Below are 17411 nucleotides of genomic sequence, written 5' to 3'. Positions count from 1 at the left end.
CTCATATGAGCATTCAATTAATAGTTATTATTTTAATTATTTTTTTATTCAAGAAAACTGAAATCAAGAAAAAAATATAACTTTTTAAGTGACAATTTGAGATATCATCTCGAGATATAAGTTTCCTTTTCCTCTTTATTTTAGCTTATATGCAGCATATATTATGCTATTCTTTTTCTTTCTTTTCAAAAGATGGTATAAATAAATTTAAAGAAAATGAAATCTTATGTATATTATTCTCATGCCAATTTTGTGATTATGATACATGCAGCACAAGGTCCTCTAGGTATATCAGCATAATTATCGGCTAGTTAAACTGCTTATATTCAGCCTGATTGTTGAAAGTCATTCAAATAAGAAATTGACAATTGTTAGCTTTATTTTTCTTTTTAAATAAGGGAGAAGGCATAAGTACCCCTAGACTATGATCGAAATCCCAGAAATACACCTTAATTAAACTAAGGTTCTTTTACCCCTGAACTCATTTTATATATAATTTTGTGCACATTTTGGCCTAAGTGGCACACTCCGTGACTCCATACAATTGAGGCGCGTGGGAGATACTTGAATGCCACATAAGCCAAAAAGATGTATAGAATTACAAAAAAAAATGAGTTCAATGAGGTAATAGGATCTTAGTTTAATTAAAGTGTGTGTCCCTGAGTCCTGAGATATGAGTCATAATCTAAGGGGTACTTGTACCTTTTCCTTTTAAATAAAGTCTTATGTTAGTATTGAAAAGAAAAAAAAGTTAATAATAAGGTATTGAATATGTTTGATGATGTATAGTGTTTTGGAGAAAACCATGTGAAATTAATCTAAAGTGGGCTGACATTATCACACCACAATATTAAGAATATTTTTGAATTGTTTTAAGCCAAGTATGGCTGGTTTATGAAAATGAAATGAAACCATAAAACATGTGAAAGTGGTCCATGTAATTACATTAAATCCAGGGATGTGATTATCAATCCTTGTCGCCAAAACCCAATAAAAGTTTTTTTTTCCGCTCGGTATTCAGTATCCGCATAGTGACTATCCATTCTGAATTCGCTCCCCATTTGGAGGAAAGAATTTTTTATGAAGAATTTTTCATACACAAGACTCGAACGCAAGATCTCAATTTAACAAAAGTACTTTCATTTGGCCTCAAAAAAATGAAAAATACTAATGTATATTTCTAACGGAAAACATAAAAAATTAGTTTACCCTTTTTTGCCTTACCATTATGTTCTTAGAAAGCTGCTACTTAGGAGCAAATTACGATTTCAGTATATTAATAAAAGCCGAAAAATATATGGTACGCGCTAAAGATAAAATATATTACGCAGGATAAATGTTTTGCATTCAAACTTTAAGTGCAAATAAGTTTTATTATCAAGTAGAGGATTGTGATTCGAAATTAACCAAGTTTAGAGAGAAGTGGGAAAAAAGTTGGAAATATATCCGAACTTTGACTGAAATTGCTATAACAATGTCGAACTTTGGAAATGACCTTTTACCCTTGCACTATTTAATAATGTATTTTAAAGGTATATATGTGCCCACGTGGACACATAAATATTGCATTATTATAAATAGTAATGTGTCCACGTGGGCACATAAATACCTTTAAAATACATTATTAAATATTGCAAGGGTAAAAAATCCTCCATAAAATTTGGTATCGTAACAACAATTTTGACCAAAATTGAAATATTTTTCAACCCTTTTTCCTTTTTCCGAGAAAAGTAGATCTTTACGTATACCAAAACAAAAGAACTACAAAATTTATCGTTAGTCTATATCATTAAATAATCCATCAGCGACAAATTTATCCATAAGTAATTCTTTTAATATATTTTTAGTGATATGAAAAGAAAGTCATTCTGAAAATGAGAATTTCAACAAATTTGAAACTCAAATTGCCAAAAAGAAAAAGAGTGAAGTTTTTGACTAAAGTGATCCACCTAACTCAACTGCTAAATTAGTTATAAATGGGCCCCTACCCCTCCCTTTTCTTTATTTCATATTACCCTACATTTTGAGAACATTAATCTGACTTTAAGTATCTAGAAAGCAAGAAAGAAAAATAAATAAATACCCCATCCGTCCTATATTAGTCGATAATTAAAAATAGTTATTTCATATTAGTTGTCCACCTTACTAAATCAATAAAGTATTATTTAAATTTTTTCTATATTACCCTTGCAATTTTTTTTAAAAAAAAGTATTCACATTTGTTTGTAAGATTTTCAAAGAAGTTTTTTAAGGAGTGAATTAGTAAACTTATCTTCTTATTTATAATTTCTTAAGTAATGTACAAAATAAAAAGTGATGAGACATATTAATAATAGAAAGCCACAAGACAAATAAACACACTATCTTTTGACTATGGACCAAATCATGTTTTTTTATTTTCTGCCTATAATTAAGGAGCCTTCTTGGTTAGACATTCTTAATGGAATAGCACATGCAGCATGCACCAAAAGCCATAATTTCACCTACCCCACAAATCACACAAATTTTTCCCCACAATTCCTCAATCTACGCACATCATCACGGAAAGCTAAATTAAACCAAAATATTGCACTTTTAACTACTTTATATAAACTCTCCATAAGAACGAAGAAACCAATACACCTCAATATTCTACTTTAAAACTTTTTTTTCCACTATGGGGCATTTCATCAAGCAAGTGGTGTGCATTTTGTTCTTGGTGATTTCTACTCCATTTGTGCAAATTGAAGCTAGAAATAGCAAGTTTATGATCATTCCTACATCTCCTTCACCTGCTCCTACTCCGATTTCTAATGAAATTAGTTTTCCCCCTTTTTCATCGTTAAGTCCAACTTCGTCACCAACACCAGCACCAGCACCAACACCGGACTTTAATGATTTTGGATTTCCTCCGTTGTCGTCTTTAAGTCCAACACCATCACCATCACCAGGAGGGGATGATCAAGATCCTGGCTTGCCAACACCGGCGGGGGCACCGGAGGAAGGTGACATTGAAGCACCAGCACCACTTTTGAGTGACACTCCTTATGGACTTTATGGTCCTCATTCTCAGAAAGTTCCTTCTACTACTCTCACGAATTTTGATCATGATGTAGAAACTCAAACTCCTGCCAAGGAATTCCAAGGTGCCCGTTTCAACACGGACGAGTCCTACAACAACAACAATAACAATGGATACTCTGATAATTACAACTACGATAATGGCTACTCTGAGAACAACAATGGCTATTCCCAAAATTACAACAACAACAACAATGCTGTTTTCTCGGAGAATTACAACAACAACATCAACCACAACAACAATGACTTCTTCGAGAAAAACAACAACAACAACAATGATGTTTTCTCGGAGAATTACAACAACAACAACAACAATGATTTCTCCGAGAAAAACAACAACAACAACAATGATGATGTTTTCTCGGAGAATTACAACAACAACATCAACCACAACAACAATGACTTCTCTGAGAATTACAACACTAACAACAATAATGTTTTCTCCGAGAATTACAACAACAACAACAACAATGAAGATGTTTTCGCGGAGAAATACAACAACAACAAAGACTACTATGAGAATTACAACACCAACAACGACAATAGCTACTTCAAGAATTACAACAACAACATCAACCACAACAACAATGATTTCTCCGAGAAATACAATAACAACAACAACAACAACAATGATTTCTCCGAGAAATATAACAACAACAACAACAATGTTTTCTCCGAGAATTACAACAACAACAACAACAATGGTTTCTCCGAGAAATACAACAACAACAAAGACTACTATGAGAATTACAACAACAACAACGACAATAGCTACTTCAAGAATTACAACAACAACAACAACAATGGGTTCTCCGAGAATTACAACAACAACAATGGTTTCTCTGAGCATTACAACAACAATGACTTCTCTGAGAATTACAACACTAACAACAATAATGTTTTCTCCGAGAATCACAACAACAACGGTTTCTCCAATAGTTACAACAACAACAACAACAATGGATACTCCGAGAATATGTCAGAGAGGCAAGGATTAAGCGACACAAGATTCTTGAACAATGGCAAGTACTACTATGACATCAAGAATGAGAATCCCAACAACAACAACAACGATCATGCTAGCAGCTACAATAACAATGCCAATATGATGGAAAGGCAAGGATTGAGTGACACGAGATTTTCGGACAATGGCAACTACTTTTATGGTAAAAATGGTGAGAAAATGACCATGGAAGAGTTCAAAAGACAACAGGACACTGAGGATCAGTATGAACTTCCTTGAAGATAAAAAAATTATCAATTGGTTCAGAACACAAGGACAAAAGCAGGGGATATTCAAATAGATTTTACATTGAATTTAAAGTTATTTTGAGTGAGTGTTTGTGTATTAGTTCTACTTGTGTCTGCAAACACCTTTTTTTTTTTTTATAGTTCTACAAATCAGACCAAGGGAACTTTGTGTTGTTTAACACTTTTGAATTTTTTAAACTTTTTATAATGACATTAAAGCTTCATGCCTGATTATAAACTTGTACTGAAGTAGTAATGTTTTTGTACCTTCAGTTTTTTCTTTTCTTTTTTGGCAACAAGGACACCATAGTCGCCTATAACACACAAGAGATGTAAACTGCATTAGGCAAGTTCATGAGTTCGATTGAGAAACAGATGGAGGAGGTGGCTTTATTTTATTTGAGTAGATTAACTTAGTAATCCAAGATATAGACTCCTATAAACTTGTCTGATTAAAAACAATTCATATGTACGCGAATTTCATGTGGTTTGTAGCCAATAAACTATTTTTTTCAAGTTTGAATTTCAAAATTTACATAAAGATTTCCAAAATTGTATTAGAGGAAAAAAAGTCTGAGAAAGGAAAAAATAAAAGAGAAAAGATTACATGAGCATCTTACTTTTGCTCTAGAGGTGAGTTTTTTCAATTCATACAATCATTTCATTTCCCTCCTTTACCACTCCCTCAGGAAGGAAAAGAAAAAGAAAAGAACTTTGCATAGGCATATGATTAAAGTTTTTGATCAGTTGGCTACATATATATACTACTCCAATAAATATTGATTTTTTTAAAAAAAATGCTAATCTTTGCAATATAAACAGCTAATTTTAAGATTGAGAATTTTGGCCATACATTCTGTACTTCAAAATTGAAGTTGAATTTCAGAATTTTCAAGAATTTGAAAAACAACAAAAAGTATTTTCACTCCGAATTACTCAAAAAAAAACAAAAAAAAAACTTCAATTTGTATTCGTGGTCAAATAAAATTTCAAATATCAGCGCCCACTTGATCTAAGATGGGTTGTTAAAGTGGCAAGCCCACTCTCTACTTACCAGATCCAGTAGCAAGCCCACACTAAACAAGTAGTACCATTTTGGGCTTAAAAGAGTCTATGACCATAAATGGGCCGTTAAAGTTGGGCAAGCCCACAAATCTTCTTGTCCCTTTTGTCTCTGCAAATATATAAAAAAAAGTGCTACAACAAAAACCAAACAAGTACAACTTTTGCTTGGTGAAGACGAAAACCTTTGTTCTTCTCTCGTCAGTGTTCAACATCAGTGCTATTTTCCGTATGTTCACTTTGTATTTGAATTGATGAAATCAAGCTATTGCACAATCAATTTCAATAAATTTGTACTTACTACTTCTATTTTCTCTGCTAGGGTTTTAGCTGATAATGTCGAAGACTCCGGATCCAAACGGTACAGATGCTAGCGGCAGCAAGTCTACAAAAGAAGAGGCAACAATTAAGGTTCCGTCTAAAGACCCAAAGAAGAAGGATGATAAGAAGGATGAAGATCTCGTAAGTGAACTTGAATAAAAATCGAATTTTGAATGTTTTAGTTTTGGAATTTTTAGTTGTTGTTACTAATTTTGAGGGATACTGTGCTAAGAGAGTTATCACGGAATCAAAATTTAAAATTTGATTGATTAGATTGTGTTTTCGTTGTATGATTTATGATTTTGCTGGGATTAGTCGGAGGAGGATTTGGCGTTGAAGCAGCAATTGGAACTGTATGTGGAGAGGGCTCAAGATGCTGATCCAGGACTACAAAAGGTTGCACTTGAGAGTATGAGGTATTTCTCTTTCACCCTTTCTTTTTGTGTTTTTTCGGGTATGTGGATGTTGAGGATTCATCAAACGAAGTTGACCTAGTTTGGGATTAAGGGGTTGTTGTTGAGGTGAGCTGAAATTGGACAATGGTTACAGCTATAGATAGTGTAAAGGCTCTTGCTTTTGTTAAGCTCCACTTGGGAGATTAAATATGTTTTTGGGGCTTTGATATTCTAGCTCCTTCGCATGCTGTGTTGTTTTGAGGGAAATCCGGGTACACACAAGGAGGGGAGCTGCCTGGTAGAAGTTGTCTTTAGTGCTTTAAGGTGCCTTATTTCATTATAGGTAAATAGCTGCTTGAAGATGGTTCCACATTCCCCTTTTTCTCTTCTCTGTGCGTATATGCTAAGTACACCTGTAGTAGAAGAAACGTTCTTGAATATAAATGTAATAGTTGCAGTTTTATTGTTAGCGGACATGTTCTTTGGTAACTCTTTCAGAAAGAACTGTGACCCCCTTTGACAGTTCTAAATCTATCAGTTAGACATGGCAAGTTAGACATGACAACTGATGGAAAATGTTTGTAAGCATTTGTAAAAGATAGCCTTTTGGAGAATTAGCAAGCACTACATGCATATGAAGCATGTACATTATAATGTTGCATCCTCGAAATATCTGTGGAAGATTAAACTATAGCTTTTTTTTTTTTCTAGACCGTGTCTATAAGCTCCTATCTTCAGTTTGTATGTGAAATCAGGCACCGGCTTAAATCTTCAATCCTTTAACTTTTTAGGTTCTGTCCTTTACATAGGCAAGGACTCATTTTCTTTTTGGCTCTTATGCTTATTCATCTTTCCTTTGTTATAGACAGGAAATTCGTACATCAACAAGCTCGATGACCTCAGTTCCAAAACCATTAAAGTTCTTGCGTCCCCACTATGGGACACTGAAGGGATATTATGAAAAAATGCCAGACTCAGATTTGAAGGTATGGAATTGGCATTGCACTTAACTGCTGTCGAAGTTGAATAAATTTCACTTACGCAATTTCAACTGCATGCAGAAACTTATGGCAGATATACTTTCTGTTTTGGCTCTGACAATGTCTGCTGAAGGAGAAAGGGTATGTCTTGTTTTTGGTGTATTTTAATAACTGTGCATGTGTAATATGCCATTACTCGTGCTTTTGTGAACATTAACAACTTCTTCATCTATTTTATGGCTATTATCAATTCTATTGGTTCTTACAGGAGAGCTTGAAGTATAGACTGGTGGGCTCCCAAGGTGAAATTGGTTCCTGGGGACATGAATACGTTAGGTAAGTTTGATAGGCAGCTCTCTGTTCTTCCCATTTATATGATTATTCCTTTAGTAAGAACATATTAATATTATTTACGATTATTTAAAACTTATTTTGGAATAGCTTACCAAGATATGACTTCAGAAAATATGCATCTTCTCTGGGAAGTATAGCTCTTTCACGAGCTCATATTTGTATTTATATTATTTCCCAGTCTTGACGGACATCAATGGTGCAAATGAGTGTGTGCATAAAATCTCTGGCATGTGCTGTTTTGTGAAACATAGTACCTAGCGCAGCTGCGTGTTAAGTTGATCTAGGATAAGGAAATAAACTCTATATTTGCATGAGTGATGGTTCATTTTTAGGGGAAAGGAATATATAGCAGTAGTGAAGTGTATCTATGTCCTTGTCCCAAGTGTTGGGGTTGAGCTGTAGGAGTAACGACATGGAGATTCCAAGCTCGAATCCCAGCTACAACATCCAGTGTGAGCCCATCTACTTTAGCTTTAGTGACGGCCTGGCAGAATTAACTTGCACCTGTGTCTATGGGATTTAGTATGCTGTTTGATGGATCTGTCATGTTGGACGCTGACTGACCCAAAATCACCGTTGGCGTCATCCAGAGATGTTTATCTATATTGTTGTGTGATGTTAATGCTGGTTTCCAGTGTAATGCATGAGATGACTTTCTGATTGTGTTCCATTTCAATATTAAGATACTAGCTCTAAACAGTATACACATTACTTTGTGTGTGAATTCATGTGTTTCATTTCTCAATTCTTGCCCAGTCCATTTTGGCACCTCAAGTATTGGCTAACCGATTATTTCTACAGGAACTTAGCTGGAGAAATTTCACAAGAGTATGTAAAACGACAGGTTTGTTTTCCTTTATCTCTTAAGTTGTGTAAGGTTTCAGAAGAATATTACTATGTGTTTTTTATACAGTTTGTGCTGTTCATGCTTTGTTTAGAGTTCTGGTTACTTGATGCATCAGCAATTCAGGCTAACTTTACTGCTATGTTCATATGTACCTTCTATCATTTTTATACAAGTCATTGATTCTCTGCATATTACTACTACAGTAGTTCCACGAGGCCCGGGCCTGGGCCCAAACTCAAGGTATAAAAGTAATAAATTTAATTAAAGAAGTATAATTTATATCATATTTTTTTACTTTATAATTAATATATAATCTAATGGCTCGCTGGACAGTTGATAAGTCTTCATAATTATTTAAGTTCTTAATCATATAATTGGATATTTTAATTAAAATTACTATTTATGAGGAAAAAAGTTTGGCGGGAGAATTAAAAAAAACAGAACACAAGTGATTAGATATTTTATAAAATAACATGATTTAAATACGTAAATAAGTACAATTCAATGAAGATCATAAATCGAAGAGTATTGGCATTTTTATGAATTTGTGAGCAAGCAACTTAAGTATTAATTATCTACAGAAATAAATTTAATTTGATATTTATTAAGTTCTAATTTCATTCGTAATTTCTTCCAGCAGGAGTTTCTGCAAAAAAAATTTCCATCTTATAGAATAATTTAATACAACAAAAAAATTTCAATAACTTCAAGTTTATATTACAATAGTTTTGACCTCAATTTAGAGGCTTTATAAAAATTAACTTATTAATAGTCTTATAAGAATATTAATAAATTATAATTGAAGTACATTAATAAGGATTCCATTTGATCCATTTTACTTCTTTTTTTACTTTTTATAAACCCTTGAAGAATACCCCATCCATTCCATTATAATTATTGTTTTTTTTTCATGTCTATTAAAAAGCAATATATATACAACGTATTACTAAATTACCATATTCATTAGATGCTTTTTGAGAATCAAAACAATTTTTAAGAGAACTATAAGGGTATAATTGAAACTAATTGTACATTTTAATTTGGTACTAACAATTGTTTTGAGATATTTTTTTGAGGGAAGGGACTATTAATGTAAGAGAGAGTATTAACTAAAAGGTAATAATTAATATAATAATTGGTAAGAAGAGATTCATATAGTTACACCAATAACAAAGGCCCAAGTGAGAATGATCTTAAGAAAAAAGTGAGGGGAAAAATGGGAATATGTTACACCAAATCGGTTGTTACATAAAATGAGACTTTTCATGTTATGTAATGGTGAATTTAATGATATGGTACAATATGATTTTAGTAACAACCAAATCAAACATCTTATTTAAACTAACAATATAATATAATAGGTAACAACCATCCAAACAAGTTGTAGACTAAGGGTAGAAATATTGTAGTACTAGAATTTATTGAAATTCTTTGTCCTGTTGGATGATTCTAGAAGAAAAATAAAAGTTTTGCTGAAACTCTTGCTCCATGAAATTAAAACTCAATAAATATTGGAAGAAACTTATTTTATTTCTAACTAAGAAATTGTCTACTCAGAAATTCATAGAACTCGCAATGTTTTTTATTAATGATCTTTGTCCACTTGTAATCATTTAAATATTTTAAATCATGTTGTTTTATAGATTACTAAACGTCGTGTGTCCCTTTGATAATTTCAAACTCTCTACCCAAGTTTACTTTCTTATAAATAGTTTTTCTATTGGTACTTATCCAATCATGTGTTAAAAACTTTGATAGTTATGAATACTAATCACCAAATCATGTTTAATGTGATACCAAATGATATGTTATGAAGTAAAATTAATTATTATAATTATTGTTTTTATATTTGAGTTTGAGTCCGGGCTTAGCACAAACCTGATGGAACTAGTAGGTTTATATGTACAAATTTGCTGCTTGAAGGCTGTAACGTTTACCTGTTCTTTTTAAAAGGTTGTAACATTTACCTGTTCTTTTTTATTTTGAATAAGTAGCAGCAAACTACTTCAAGCCTTTTTCGACCTTTATCTTGTGAATGTTATGCATACCTTTTTACATCTGCGTCATGCAATAACTTCTAAAATTAGGTTTTTAATCAGCTTTTGTGTTTCTATTCTTACGATGCATTAACAATGTCAGAGTGAAGAAGCCTCAATTGATGATCTAATGGAGCTTGTGCAACAAATTGTTGCTTTTCACATGAAGGTATCATTCTTCAGATTTAATTTTAGTTGAGTTGCAGGATAGAACTATAAAAGTTTACTTCCTTTTTTCCTGTATTGATGCGGAAACATATCACTTTCATCTCCTTTTGTTTTCAAAGATACCAAATTTTGACTGATACCTTGTTCTGCAATGCAGCATAATGCTGAACCTGAGGCTGTCGATCTTTTAATGGAGGTATTTTTCTCTCTCCGTGTCTTTACATAACCTATGCACTGTTTCCATGAGTGGTGCTGATGAGGCATCTGTTTGAATTATTTCAGGTTGAAGATCTTGATCTCTTAGTCGAGCACGTTGATAATACAAATTACAAAAGGACATGCTCCTATCTCACCAGTTCAGCAAAGTGAGTTTGCTCAGGACACAATTTTGGAAGTTCTTTGTCAGAATATTTGAATCTTGCGAATTTTCTCTTGGGAAATTAAGATTTGCTGGAGTTTTATGTAGTTTTGATGCTCTTAGTTAGTCTCATCATCCTCAATTTTTGTTATGATAACCATGGTGCACTGTCCAACTTGCACGCACCTCGATTAATTCCATTGGGTACCTGATACCTCCCCCACCAGTGCAGGTGCCAGGTAGTCACAAACGTTCACTGGGAATTTAACCTGGGGGGTCATGGTTTTGAACCCACTTCATTGACTACTAGGCTACACCCTTATGTGCTATTCTCATGCGTCCTCTATTATCTGTAGTTTACCACCAACCTATAAGTTGTGTGTTCATTTGATAATGGAACTACTGTAAAAATTGGAGTTGATCTATTGCATTACAGTAAGAAAGCCATGCCAAAGGAAAGCTGACCAGGATTACCAAATCACTCTAGTGCTATGAACATTTACATACATAGTTTTATTTGTGGCTATGTCGAGTTGGATTGTAGATTCGAAGTTATTAACTAAAATTGATGCATTGCTTAGAAAGAGACCTTTCTACAAATCCATTGTATCAAGCTTCGAGATTTGGTGGATAATGCGCGACTCTCTTGCCTTCTCTACTTAATGAAGACCAGACAACTTGATTCATTAGCTGGGATTCGAACTCGTGATGTGTCTATATGACATTGCCTGCTGTATTGTGCTGTTATGATTCAAGGCCCTCGAGGCATTGCCTAGAAGTTCTTTTGTTGTACTGTACTATTTATGCTTACTTTTAAGACGAGGGCCTACCACTTCCTGAACATTTATTTTCTAAAGATAGTTGGTTCACGTGATGCCTTGGAAGTTTTCATCAAGGACAGACTAAATTCAGAATTGGGAATGATATAGGTAGAGTCTGACGCAAGGTAATAATAGTCGTTTGGATCTTCCTACAAGAAATAAGCGAAGGCATGTTGGTACTGAGATCCTTACTCATTACCCCTTGCAAACCTATCTTTGGGAGTGGATAACTTTGTAGAAGTGAAGTCTGAATTACTGGTTTGTTCTGGTTAGTAGTTCAAATTTTCAGTCTCACTTGAGTAACAAGGTTCTTAGGAAGCCCTTCTTTCCGATTTTCAGCTTGCTTTAGATGTGTCAATTCCTCTCTGGTGGAAGCCAAGAAGTAAAAAAACCCCGTGACTTCTTTTTAAGATATAAAAAGATACTATGTTACTTATCAACCCCCCCCACACACACACACACACACACCCACATTTGCTTTTTGTTATTCCATCATTTCTTTTGTTTTTTTCTGCTGGCGATTACCTCTGGTCTTAAATATTATCTAATGTCTACATTGGATTCTCCATGACTTCTGCATTAGAACTCATGATTTTTTTGTCTAACAGATACCTTCCTGGACCTGACGACATGTTGGTTCTTGATATTGCATATACCATCTATATGAAATTTGAGGAGTATCCCAGTGCACTTGTGACTGCACTATACCTGGATAACACACAGGTCTGCATTTTTTATTACTACCATTCTCCCCCCACTCTTTCTTTAAAAGAAACATCGTTTGTTAGAGCGTAGGGATGTTTGCTTAAGTGTAATGGATCTGTTCTCTTGAAAGTTAAGAGTCTAGTTGATCTGTAGATTTTATATTTGAAATTAGGGTATAATTTGATTTTGTTTTGGTTTGGTTTATATAATTGTTTGCAGTATGTAAAGCAAGTGTTTACATCGTGTGATGATCTTCTGCGGAAGAAGCAGTTCTGTTACATTCTTGCTCGCCATGTAAGTTCTCTATTATTTTATTCTATTTGTCATTTTCTGGCTCACAATGTCTCTGTGTGGATTTCCTTTTATGGATTCTCTTTCTTCTCAATGTCCTCTCTTCCCTTTACTTCCAAATAATTCTCTCCTGACCCCGCATTCCCTGCCCCAGAGAGTTATTAGTGCTGGATTTATAGCTTGCGACATAGATCAGTTTTGTCTTCGATGGTTCATCTCAGATTGCTGATTAATGTCTGGATATGCAGGGTCAGACATTTGAGCTTGATGAAGAGATGTGTGCAGAAGATGAAGAAAGAGAAGGATTACAGGAGATTATTAACAACACTAAATTAAGTGAAGGCTATCTTACACTTGCTCGTGATATTGAGGTCATGGAAGCAAAAACCCCTGACGACATATACAAGGTTTGCATTTATAAATTTATCCTTCCCTTGTCACGTTTGATTTGCATCTACTGTTGCGTAGGTTCTCTATTTCTTAATTTAAATACATGAACCTAACAGTCCCTGGGTGGTGAATGCTCTTGACCCTGTGTTGATCTTCTTTTGGTGAATGCTCTTCACCTTGCAACGTTTTGCCAACATTTAATGTGTGAAGTGCAGACCAACCTTTTAATCCGCCCCCCGCCCCCAGAATGAAAAGAATAATAATGGATGAGCTAAACAAAATATCTTGTTTTATTTTCTTCATCTAAAGAATAGTATCTTGTTTAATTTCTTAATATCCTTGGTGAAGAAGAGCTTGTTTGGCAAATTATGTTTATTACATATCCTAACTCTGTTCAAACAGAAAGCATTCGTAACCAAAAAATTGTGCTAATTCCCTTGGTTTAATTTATCAGCCACATTTGCTTGATGGCCGGGCTAGTGCGGGGGCAAGTGTAGATTCAGCACGACAAAATTTGGCCTCTACATTTGTAAATGCCTTTGTCAATGCTGGCTTTGGTCAGGTATATAATGCGCTCTGTTTGTTTAGGTTACTATATATATATATATATATCGGTCTGAATATTTCTATTCACTTTATATTTCGGCTCCAGGATAAGTTGATGACAGTACCATCAGAGGCGTCAAGTGGTGGTGCCTCAACAAGCTGGCTTTTCAAAAATAAAGAACATGGAAAAGCTAGCGCTGCTGCTAGTCTGGTGCGTTGTTTATAGCCGGGCGTCACTGTTCGTTTTTCATTAGCTATCATGAGGTTAACGATTGTTCCTGCCTAAACATTTAGGGTATGATCCTGCTTTGGGATGTTGATTCTGGTCTTGCACAAATTGACAAGTATTTCCATAGTACTGATACCCACGTCATTGCTGGTGCACTATTGGGAGTTGGGATTGTGAACTGTGGTATCAAGAACGAATGTGACCCTGTGAGTTCCTTGATGTTGTGTTCTACTCTATTTCTTCTGCAAAACTTGATAGCCCTAGATCTTAATATAATTCTTTTGAGCAGGCATTGGCACTTCTAGCTGAGTACATAGACAAAGAGGACCCTTCAATTAGAATCGGTGCTATAATGGGCCTTGGTCTTGCTTATGCTGGTTCTCAGAATGAGCAGGTAGAGTTCCTTGTTGTCTTTTAATTGTGTGGACATGAAACTTACTAATCTCTTTTGTAGTTAGCAATAGGTTTACCATGTAAAAACTTTATTTTCGTTGCAACGGAAGGTTCTAGAGATTTACAACTATTTAATTGACTTCACTGATTTTCAGATCCGTAGTAAATTGACCCCAATACTTGGAGATAGCAAGGCGTCCCTTGATGTGCTTGCCTTTACTGCTATATCATTGGGATTGGTATATGTTGGTTCATGCAACGAAGAGATTGCTCAGGCCATCATATTCGCATTGATGGAACGAAGTGAGTCAGAATTGGGAGAGCCCTTTGCCCGTCTGTTGCCTCTTGGTCTTGGTCTCCTGTATCTTGGAAAGCAGGTAAACCAATTTTTTTTGTGCTGTAGCTGTCATTAACTTTGGGAGGATAAATATAATTAACTTCCAGTTCTTGGAATCCCAATAGCCTGGACATTTGCGGATCAATGTTCATGCAGTTAACTTTGAGATTTTGCGGATCTTTTTTCTTGCAATAATGATTTTGGATCCATCTGCTATTTTCTATAGGAAAGTGTTGAGGCTACAGCCGAGGTCTCGAAGACCTTCAATGAAAAGATTAGAAAGCATTGCGATATGACCCTGCTTTCTTGTGCCTATGCTGGAACAGGCAATGTGCTCAAGGTAGTACAAGACTTGTGCTTTTAAGTGGTTTCATGAGGGTAACACAATAACTGAAAGTTTCAATGTCTCAGGTCCAACATTTTCTTGGTCAATGTGCCCAACATTTTGAGAAGGGTGAAACCTTCCAGGGACCGGCCGTCCTGGGTATTGCAATGGTGGCAATGGCTGAAGAACTTGGACTCGAAATGGCCATACGTTCACTAGAACACCTTTTGCAGTATGGAGAGCAAAATATCAGAAGAGCAGTTCCTTTGGCTCTTGCCCTTCTCTGCATTTCAAACCCAAAAGTATAGTGAAAAATAACTTTTATCATTGACCTCTCCTTCATTTGTCCTTTTTCTGTTGCTTCTTTAGAGTTGAGTTACTTAAAAGTATTCTTGTTAGGTCTTTCACTCATAAGCAGTAGATGCCCAGGTTTTTTCCTCTTCTTTTTTTTGGGGTCATGTGCAAGCATAACTTTTGCTCCTTGGTGGTCCGTACAGGTCAATGTGATGGACACTCTGAGCAGGCTTAGTCATGATTCAGACTCCGAAGTAGCTATGGTATGTTTGAAGAACGGCAGAAAGTAGATATTTGTGTTACTATTAAAAAGAATTCTCAAATCTGAACTGCTTATCTAAATGCTGTATGTAGGCTGCTATCATTTCTTTGGGATTGATAGGTGCAGGAACAAACAATGCCAGAATAGCTGGCATGCTGCGTAATCTGTCCAGTTACTACTACAAAGAAGCCAACCTTCTGTTCTGTGTAAGAACTAATTTTCCTAGTTCTCTTATGGGAACTCTGTAATATTAAGTTCACGGTCTGATCTGATCGTTGGAATCGCTTCTGCAGGTGCGGATCGCCCAGGGTCTTGTTCATTTGGGAAAGGGATTGTTAACTCTCTCACCATATCATTCTGAACACTTTCTGTTATCTCCGTAAGCCCTCTCTTCTACAACTTGCATATAGTTCAATGGAGACAAGTTCTCTTCTTGATGTGTAACAGTGAACATTGGTGCATTAAACTTTGAACTGTTACTCTAGTTTGTTATATCCCAATTCTGTTGCAGTCTGTAGTAGATTTATTCTTTAGAGGCTGATTAACTATAATATAAAATACTGCTATTCAGAGCTTAATGAGCTAGTAGCTCTCTTTGATCCTATACAGAGTTCCATAGTTGACCACCTTTGAACCTTTTCAGGACTGCATTGGCTGGACTGGTTACTCTGCTGCATGCATGTCTTGATATGAAGGCCATTATCTTGGGGAAATATCACTATATTCTTTATTTCCTAACTTTAGCTATGCAGGTTTGCTGTCCATTGAACAAAGCATTTCTCTTTTTTCCTTTTTTTTGGTCCATTTCTGGCTTTCCTGCTATCAGCTCCTAATTTTATGTCCTTTTTCTCTTGCTTCACAGCCAAGGATGCTGCTGACTGTGGATGAAAATTTGAAACCCTTGTCGGTTCCTGTCCGTGTTGGCCAAGCTGTTGATGTTGTAGGTCAGGCAGGTCGGCCCAAGACCATTACTGGTTTCCAGACCCATTCTACCCCGGTTCTCCTTGCTGCCGGCGATCGAGCTGAGCTCGCAACCGAGAAGTATACTTACGCTTTGCGATTTGATATTTATTCTGAAGACATTTTAAAAAAAAGAAGTTGTCGTTCATGTAGCTTGTCTTACTCACATTTGTTGTCAATGCTCAGGTACATTCCTCTCTCGCCCATTCTTGAAGGCTTTGTTATCTTGAAGGAGAATCCCGACTACAGAGATGATCAATAGTGATCTCAATGAGGTATATGAATGGACGAGTCAGAAGAAGTTTTAGATGGCTTACGATATTTGTTCAAGGAAGAATGGCTGGAGTTATTGATAAGGCTGTTTAATTTGCTGAACGTTGCTCTTTGCGATGAGATCCATTTACTAACATGGTGGCTATCAGGGCCATCTTTGCTTAGAAGTGTCGGAAAGTTTCGTAGTCTGTTTTTCATCGGCACTGTCTTTCATGATGTGTTCTTTACTTTTGCCCCATTGATGTGCTCTGTATAAAACTCCAGATAGTTATTTATTTCAGAAGTTGAAACCGAAATCGTTGTTACAGTTTTCTGTTCACGTTCACGGGATCTGTTTTATTTCAGGCATAGTTTAATGATACTGCTTTATGCTTTGCGAGAGCTGAGTTATGTAAAAGATGAAAATGACAATATTTTTACTATCATATTAGTTTCTGCCTATGATGAAGTATTGCTCTCAGTTTTGGGCCTGTTGTTCTCCCTCTCTCTTTTTGTCCGCCATATTAAAAATAGAAATGGTATGTCAAGTCGAACATGTGAGAAGAGAGTACTATTTAACTGGAGAAAAAACATGATGTTTTGTTTGATAATGTCAACATATTTAACCCAACTTTATAGCTCTCTGTGATTGTGGTTTTTAAGATAACATATTTGAAAACTAAATGAAAGGTGCTCATTTGGTTAAATGATTAGTTATTCAAGTAGTGTAATATATGAATTGATAATGTAGAGATTAATAATGCACCAGTTATA

At 35.1% G+C, this 17411-nt stretch overlaps 2 protein-coding genes across 2 annotated transcripts; both read left to right on the top strand.

Moving 5' to 3' along the window:
• Window positions 1–2604: 2604 nt before the first annotated feature.
• Window positions 2605–4505, top strand: LOC102586822 (TBC1 domain family member 5 homolog A-like). Its single transcript, XM_006348764.2, has 3 exons — window positions 2605–3286; window positions 3644–3668; window positions 3780–4505. Exons 1-3 carry the CDS (start codon window positions 2657–2659, stop codon window positions 4301–4303), a joined length of 1179 nt encoding a protein of 392 aa, XP_006348826.1. The 5' UTR covers window positions 2605–2656; the 3' UTR covers window positions 4304–4505.
• Window positions 4506–5495: 990 nt separating this feature from the next.
• LOC102586490 (26S proteasome non-ATPase regulatory subunit 2 homolog A) lies at window positions 5496–17118 on the top strand. Its single transcript, XM_006348763.2, has 26 exons — window positions 5496–5602; window positions 5696–5835; window positions 6010–6110; window positions 6955–7075; window positions 7151–7210; window positions 7338–7405; window positions 8225–8267; window positions 10410–10475; window positions 10632–10670; window positions 10757–10839; window positions 12262–12376; window positions 12578–12652; window positions 12898–13056; window positions 13494–13601; window positions 13692–13796; window positions 13880–14020; window positions 14104–14208; window positions 14363–14584; window positions 14771–14884; window positions 14956–15171; window positions 15367–15426; window positions 15518–15631; window positions 15719–15804; window positions 16069–16177; window positions 16288–16466; window positions 16572–17118. The coding sequence occupies exons 2-26, from the start codon at window positions 5710–5712 to the stop codon at window positions 16645–16647; spliced, it is 2691 nt and encodes an 896-aa protein (XP_006348825.1). The 5' UTR covers window positions 5496–5602; window positions 5696–5709; the 3' UTR covers window positions 16648–17118.
• The last annotated feature ends 293 nt before the right edge of the window (window positions 17119–17411 follow it).

This window comes from Solanum tuberosum, unplaced genomic scaffold (genome assembly GCF_000226075.1).
Source record: "Solanum tuberosum cultivar DM 1-3 516 R44 unplaced genomic scaffold, SolTub_3.0 scf00102, whole genome shotgun sequence".
Lineage (NCBI taxonomy): Eukaryota > Viridiplantae > Streptophyta > Magnoliopsida > Solanales > Solanaceae > Solanum > Solanum tuberosum.
This window is presented reverse-complemented; position numbering and strand designations above follow the sequence as displayed.